This window comes from Oryzias melastigma, linkage group LG11 (genome assembly GCF_002922805.2).
Source record: "Oryzias melastigma strain HK-1 linkage group LG11, ASM292280v2, whole genome shotgun sequence".
NCBI lineage: Eukaryota > Metazoa > Chordata > Actinopteri > Beloniformes > Adrianichthyidae > Oryzias > Oryzias melastigma.
In genome coordinates this window covers 23,549,414-23,557,296 of record NC_050522.1, presented here as the reverse complement: position 1 = coordinate 23,557,296, position 7,883 = coordinate 23,549,414, and the positions used below count along the sequence as shown (strand labels likewise).

The 7,883-nt window shown below is 33.6% G+C and overlaps 1 protein-coding gene across 2 annotated transcripts in view; it reads left to right on the top strand.

Moving 5' to 3' along the window:
• The first annotated feature begins 923 nt into the window (after positions 1 to 923).
• The window catches only part of rfx5 (regulatory factor X, 5), a 9,533-nt gene continuing 2,573 nt past the window's right edge, over positions 924 to 7,883 (top strand). The window contains exons 1-8 of one of the 2 annotated variants that reach the window (XM_024298577.2): positions 924 to 1,217; positions 3,413 to 3,567; positions 3,735 to 3,768; positions 3,861 to 3,943; positions 4,248 to 4,367; positions 4,694 to 4,810; positions 5,614 to 5,692; positions 6,964 to 7,162. In XM_024298577.2, coding sequence (XP_024154345.1) covers positions 3,446 to 3,567; positions 3,735 to 3,768; positions 3,861 to 3,943; positions 4,248 to 4,367; positions 4,694 to 4,810; positions 5,614 to 5,692; positions 6,964 to 7,162 — 754 coding nt within the window. In that variant the 5' untranslated portion in view covers positions 924 to 1,217; positions 3,413 to 3,445. Of the gene's footprint in view, positions 1,218 to 3,412; positions 3,568 to 3,734; positions 3,769 to 3,860; positions 3,944 to 4,244; positions 4,368 to 4,693; positions 4,811 to 5,613; positions 5,693 to 6,963; positions 7,163 to 7,883 lie in introns of both variants that reach the window. The other variant, XM_024298576.2, reaches the window with a different exon arrangement.

Here is a 7,883-nt window from a genome sequence, read left to right as displayed (position 1 = left end):
GCATCCACATTTTTAAAATGCATTTTATTTGCTGATGATACTACGGTTTACCATGTGGGTGATTACATAAAACTAATGAAAGAGCTAATTCAAATGGAGCTAAAATAAAAATAAAATGGTTTGATATAAATGAACTTTCAATTAACTGTGAAAAACATATTTCATGATATTTAGCAAACAAGATGAATACTAATATATTTTATTTGAAATTGGAGGTTTTCAAATCAAACAAGTGAAAGACACCACATTTCTGGGAGTAATCATAGATGATAAAATACACCGAAATCACATATCAACTACATAAAAAAGAGCAAAAACAATAGCACTGTTGTATAAGGTCAAATGGTCCTTAGACAAAAATAATTATACCTCATATATAATTCATTGATTGTTCCATATCTGATATATTGCATAGAAATTTGGGATAATGCGAACAAGAAATCAATAAACTCTGTATTTGTATTACAGAAACGAGCAATAAGAATCATCACCAGGAGTAATTCTTTGAACCTATCTACACCACTGTTTACAAAGCTGAAAATATTAAAATACATAAAATTTAAAAAAGACTTAGTAGATTATTCCATCCAAAAACTTATGTATATATCTTATACAATTTGTTTACTTAAACTTGAAAATAAAATATATATATAAACAAAGTCCTGCAACTTCACAAACAAAAGGGATTCAAAAGGTTTTTTTTATTTATTGATATCATTTCTGGTTATATCTGCTACCTTTGCCAATAGATTTTCTTTTTTGTTTGTTTGTTTGTTTCTTTCTTGTTTAATTCCAAACATTTTTACAGTTTTAAAATATAAACTAACCAAAAAACATGCAAGAAACATAACCTGTATATTTTATGTATATACATATTTCGATTTAAGATTTTTGGGCCAAAGATTGACCCCTGGGGCATCCCATATTTAACACTAATCTGAGCTGTAACTAAAACAGGCGTCTGTTGCTAGGCAGATTTTGTAAAACAAATCTATTTTGTAACTGGGCAGACCAGGAAACTCGATCCAATTAGAATATTCTTTGTCCAAAAAATAATTCTGCTCTACCAATAGAAAATAACACGTGACTGGTTTCTAGGTAGATTTTCGAGCATCTACCAATTGGAGGAGACGTCGGCTTTGTAGTCAGGCAGACATAGCAAAGTTGTCCAATCACAAAAAAATCTGAAAGGGGATTTTTGCTGTTTCTTGGTTCAGGTACTTTCTTTTTCTTTTTTAAAATAAATACTATAATGAGATGCACTCCGAACAGTAAATATTTGAAAGGCAGCCAATTTTCTATCCTTAAGAATAATTGTAGGGTTAATAATAAGCCGTAAAACCCTTTTTGAACGGTCTTTTATTTGACGTTAGCTAATGCTATCTGACAGCTTACAGATAAGCTAGCTAGCTGGGTAGCTTTAAGCTAGTCGGTGACATGTCAGCGGCGGGCGAATTAATTTATCTTATCAATGTGAACGATTCTAGATTCCAGTCTCCTGCGTTTCCTAATAATTTCCCCAAAACAACAGATGCTGATACGTGTCGCTTCCGAATGAGCGCCGTCAATGTTGTCCGGCTAGCTAGCTAGCTAGCCTCGCAGTAACATTTTGAGCAGGCTTAGTTAGTGCGCCTCTGTTGTGTAGTAAATGTCAGGCACATGACCACCAGTGCTACGCCCGCTGTAAACACGCACTCAGACCTGACATGAGAGCACTGCCGGCATCCCAGCTCCAGCTAGCTCTAGCGGGTGTGGCAACATTTGTGTTCCGTCAAAACTAAGCAAATCTAACCCCGAGTTGTGCAGTTTAACGCGTTGGATTTGTGATTACCGACCGTCGCTAGGGCCCTTTTTAGGGCGGTGTGCACTAACCGTAATGACAATTTGGTCTTGGAATGATGCAGCTCATGTTAGCCTGCAGACATGCACTTATTAGTTTACATCCTGGATTTAACGAGGTAATATTAACAAGTGTGAAGATCTTGCTGCCTCCGTCATGTCTTTAAGTGTTATTCCAGATTTCATGTCTCAATTCTAATTATTTCATATGATAGTAGTGGGTCCTTAAATTTATATTTTTCCTTGTATACTATATATTTTTTAATTCTAGCTGTTAGTCTGTGGCAAAAACCCACTTTAGCCTTTATGTCTGAAGCCTCAGCAACAACAATAAAAGGCTGAATAGGTTTATTTGTAAAGTACAGTGACATACAAAAATTAAAAATGTTTTACAGAAAAAAGAAAAATAAATTACAGTCACAACAGAAACAGTAAAACATAAAATATAATTTAAACCCACTTTGAAATAAAGAGGAAAAGTGCAAATATTAGACTTTTAGTAGTTTTAAATAGATTTTCTCCTGAACTTGAATATAGTTATAGCTATAGCTTGTCCAACACTGGAGTCTTCAACATTTAAAGAGCCATTCAGGTTGAATTCCTACTGACTTCAAACCAATAGGAGCTAAAAAGTCCTATTTCATCTTTTAGAAATCAATACACCACTTTGTATTTATGCTTTTGTTACTCCTATGTGAAATATCAATGGACTTTTTTGTGTGTGTGAGTGTAAATATAACACAATGAACATGTAAAATAATGTAAAACTTTTGACAGAAAGTCACCGGACTTCCTTTCAAAATAAAACTCACCCTGCGCCACATAAGATCATCTAAATGCAAATGGTCAAGTTTGAAGTTTTACCTCTTTTGGTGCATTTAAGCCCAAAATGTGTAAACTTAACTAAAATTAAATCAGAGCCAGTTTATCTGTTACTTCTTTTTTTAACCGTAAGGTACTCTTAAAATCCTTGTATTTATTCTAAATTAGAAAATCTGTTTTATAATCTGGTGTTTCTTAATTCTGATTGACCTCTAATTTATTTTTCTGTGCCACACCGTGCACAAAAATGTTGGCATTGTGATGCTGTACTCTCCTTCAATCGTTTGTACAAAATTTTAGTCAGTATTCACAAATTCCAGTTAGTTTTTAAAATGAAAAACACTTTTATTTTCCTTTAACCAGAGAGCCGCAATCGAGAGGTAAAAGAGCCACTTGATAATTTATGATTTGTTTTAATTTATTAATTAATTTAATTTATTCAATTGATAATATGAATAATAATAATGTCTTTTTTTCTTGTAAATGTATTTTTTCTCATAAATGTACGAGATTTTAAGTAAGACAACTTTAAAAATCTTAAATTTATGAGGAAAAAATAATATATTTAGTCTATCATTTTTAAATTCTTGTAATTTAACAACTTTTTCTCTTAAAATTACAAGATTTAAAGTTGTAATTAAATTACCGTTTTTGTAAACTGGCTCTACAACTGCTGTCATTGGAAAAACATTTTTCATCTTTGATTTTTTTATTTTTTCCCCCTTTTTGATTCTTTTTTTCCTTTTCACAGATGTTGGTTATGAGGCCCGGTTAGTCGGTCCCGATGTCAGAGGACCAGAGCCACCAGCGGACCGAGGTCTCCCTCCGGGGGGAGGCCGGTCTGGAAGCTGGGGAGGGGGAGACCGAGCCCAGCATGCTGCTGCAGAAACTCAAGAGCAACATCTCGTATGTTTTTCTCAACTTTAAACCAATCTAGATCTTCTTATAAATGTTAAAAAGACAATTAAAAATCTCCTTTTTTGCTTTGTATGTTTTATTTGTTTGGAAAAAGAGATTAAATGTAATGTAAACGGATGATTACTGTGTCTGATACTTTCTTTTTGTCTTTTCAGGAAGGATGTTCAGACCAAAGTGGATCAGATCCTGGTAAGAACCTTACATTTTGAGCCCAATTATCACAGAACGAGTTCTCTGATACGGTTCTGAATGATGAGAAACGGTCCGATCTGCTTTCACAGCAAGACGTCCAGCGTTTCTCTGATGGGGACAAGCTGTACCTGTACCTCCAGCTGCCCTCTGGACCCAATTCTGGAGACAAGAGGTTTGAGAAATTCATTTTTTTTACAGAATAATTCTCCACATCTTGATTGTTATTTGTTGTTGTGACTTCCTACAGTCCTTAAAAAGAGGTTCTAATATATTTTCATCTGATTTGTATAAATCCATGACTGTTGCACCATGTGATTTCATATTCACATAAACTTTTTTCTCTTTATTCAGGAGAATCATTGGAATCGTGTTAAAAATCCTTACATTAGCATTAAGGAACGACCTCAGTCCATCTCTGAATATTATTTTTTTTTTTTTTTGCTTTATTTGTTGTCAAATGTTTATGTTTGCAGCAGCAGTGACTCCAGTTCCTTTAACACATCCGACCAGCTTCACACCTGTAACTGGATCCGGAGTCACCTGGAGGAGCATTCTGACACCTGTCTGCCCAAACAGGACGTCTACGAGGCGTACAAGTGAGAGAACACTCTTGTTTACATTTACGGGGCATGAAGTTTGCTCATCTTTTTGTTGTCTAGTTTGCTTAGTATTGACTCAGTTGTTCAGTTTTCTTGTAGTATTTTTTTTTCAAAACTTTCTGCAATTTTAAACTTGCTGTTTGTTTATTTCTTTGATTTTTTTTCTGCATTTTTCATTGCTTACATCACGGTTGCTCAACATTTTATCCTTTTTTTGCTCGATTAATCTAATTTTTTATTGTTTTTTTGCTGTATTCTTATCAACTTTAATTAAAAATGATCATTTTTGTGACTTGACTTTGTCCCGCTTCTTTGCTTTGAAGGAGATATTGCAAAAACTTGCGACACCGACCTCTGAGCGCAGCCATCTTTGGAAAAATCATCAGGGACATTTTCCCAAACATCAAGGCCAGACGACTGGGAGGCAGAGGACAGTCCAAATATCCTTGAACTCAGCCAACAACAGCACTTTAAGAATTTTTACTTTACTTAAACATTTTTTTGTGTGTTTTCTAATAGAAAAATACAGTTAAAAAGAAATACATTAAAGAAACATTTATTGCAATTTCTTTCACTTAAATGGAAGAATATCTTGTATTTTTATGGTTCAGAAATGACCCTTTATAATTATTTTGAGGATAATATAAACACTAGTTCTAAAATGAGAAAAACACATAATTAGGACTAATTAATTGCCTTAATTTAATGCATTTATATCTTAGAATTGATTATAAAAGACCAGTAAATGCTTTTTAACCGATTTTATTTCATTATTTAGCATCATAATTGCATGTTTTGTATCATTTTGCTGATGTTCCAACATATTTTTTATGCAATCATTTCGTACTGGGCGATATTTAAAAGAACTGTATATCACAATTTCAATTATTTTATGTCCAATATCCCACATTAAAGTATATTTTCAATTATTTTCTGAAAAAAATGACATAAATGTCATTACTTACTTTTCTCTGACTTTGTTTTTTTTAAGTAGTTTGTAACCAAATTGTGACAATTGAGAATTTTCTTTTTGTATACATCATTTTCTATTTTCTTAGTAGGAAAACCCATTTTTGAACTAAAATTCAGCAATAAAAATAAACATAAAAAAATGATAGAAGAGAATTGGCACAATAAACAATTTTCTACCGCCAAAATGAAATTGTCATGCAACCATTGAACGTTAGTGTCGAGCGGAGCGTGAAGGTTGCTGGTTGAATTCCCTAACCCTCTCAGCCAATACATACTGTTACAGCGGCATCAGGAGGAAGACGGTTCTCAACATGCCTCTGCTGCCCAACCTGGACCTGAAGAACGATCCGGTACTCAACATTCACGTAAACGTTAAAATATGACAAATGTTTACTGCAGTAAATTCTCCTGTTGGTGTTTGTGTTTTTGTAGCTAAATTAATGATAGGACTGATTAAAAAGAACCAAGAGAGCTTCATTATTATGGGGTCAAATCAGGATCAAAATAAATTGAAAATTTGAAAAACAGAATTGTAACAGAAAAATTGGAAACAAGACATTGTTAATTTGAAAAAAGAAAAAATATTGACAATTTGATGAAAAAAATGTAAAATTTGAAATAAAACTTGAAAATTTAAACAATATATATTGTAAATTTTAGAAAAAAATCTGAGAATTTGAATAAAAAAACTATAAATGTAAAATTAACAATTGAAAAATAATGTATATATTAGTAATAGCTGCTGTTTTGAATTTTAAACTTTTGTTTTTTTGTTTTTCTGAATCTTTACTTTCCCCCATGTAAAATTAGGATCAGCACAGCAGCGAAAATTCAAAAACCGAGTTGAAACTGAAAACAAAGAATGAAAAGCAAAAAAATAAAAATGAAAGTGCAAATACATTTTTTTTGCATTTCTAACAGATTTAGTTTTTTTAATTCAAGTTTCAAATTTACTTTTTTTTACATTTTCAATATTTCTTTCAAGTTTTCAGTTTTTTTTCTAAATTGTATTTATTTTTTTGTCAAATTTAAAAGCCGTTTTTCAAATTTTCAATCTCGTTTTTCATTCACTTTAAGGTGATCCTGATTTGACCCCATAGATTAGGGGTTAATAAGTGGGACAAAAGAGAAACTCTTTGACACTCAGGTCATTTAAAAATAACAAACTAAGTCAATTTACTGAGTAGAAACACTAGATGGCGCTTTACCCAATCCCAATTAGGAAAACCTATTTAATAGTCTGCTTCCAGACACCGTTTTACCTCAAAGGCTGAATTTAAAACTCTTTCTGTGGATTAATTATCTTATATTTAAGGTCAAAATGTTGCCTTAATTGGTTAATGAACTTTTGATTGAACATGTTAGCATTAATTAATTGTCTGTGGGACACATTGACTCATGTGAGTGTAGTTCATTGGCTATATTTGTCACAATTACTGAAAAAAAGGCTTTAAATTGGCCTATTTAAAGCCAGTGGGTCACATGACCATATGTGATTGGTGGTCAGCTCGGCTAATATGTTACAGTTTGATTTTTTGAGTATTTTAAGAGAACAGTGATTTCATTTTGGTGGAACTTAGTTGTTTTATAACATGAAGTGATGTCCCGTTCACCCCTCCAGTCGGAACTGACTGAGCTGGTCCAGACCTACAAACAGGAAGTGACGGAGGCGGCGTGCGAGCTGATCTGCGACTGGGCGCAAAAGATCCTAAAGCGTTCATTCGACACAGTGGTGGAGATCGCTCGTTACCTGATCCAGGAGCACCTCGTCAACCCTCGCTGCAGCCAGGCGGATCTCGTGACGTCTGCAGCCCTCGCAGGTGGGACGAACTATATCCAACAAGCTCCTCCTCCTGGTGGTGGAAAAACTTTGTGAAAGTTATGGACATGATAAAGTCCAGATCATATTTTGATCCATTCTAAAAGTGTTTCCAGTTGTCTTTTAATGATGATTCTGCCGTTTTTAGCCAAAATCCTAAAATCTGTGTCGTTTCTAGGACATAGTTTCTGCAGAGTGACAGGAGTTCATTAGAAATTCACCTGTAAGTTGTGGGCGCCCTCATTCCCCATTGCTGAGAACGCTCCTAGTTCAAAACCATAAAATGCTTCATCTTGGTCCCATTTTAAAAGGAAAAAAAAAAACTCTGATCATCACAAAAATAAGACCCAGGTCACAATATTAATGATTTTGTACAAGATGCAACAGATGCATCTCTATGTTTACACTCTCTCCCGCCAACTTATAGCCTGACTCAAGCCCAAGCTAACATTATTGTAGCTAACACAAATGTGTTGAGCAATATTGGAACTAAACAGCTGTACAGTTTAAGTCCAGAGGGCAGTTCATGGATCTATTTGTCTACAAGTAGATGCATCAGAAATGTAGCGGAGAAGGGGAAAAAAGGTCAAAAAAAGAGAAGAAACGGGAAAAAAGACAGAAAAATGGGGAAAAGGGTAAAAAAAAAGAGAGAGAAAAAAACATTAAAAAAGTCAAAAGAAGATTTAAAAAAGAAAAAAAGAGGGAAAAAACTGGAATAAAGA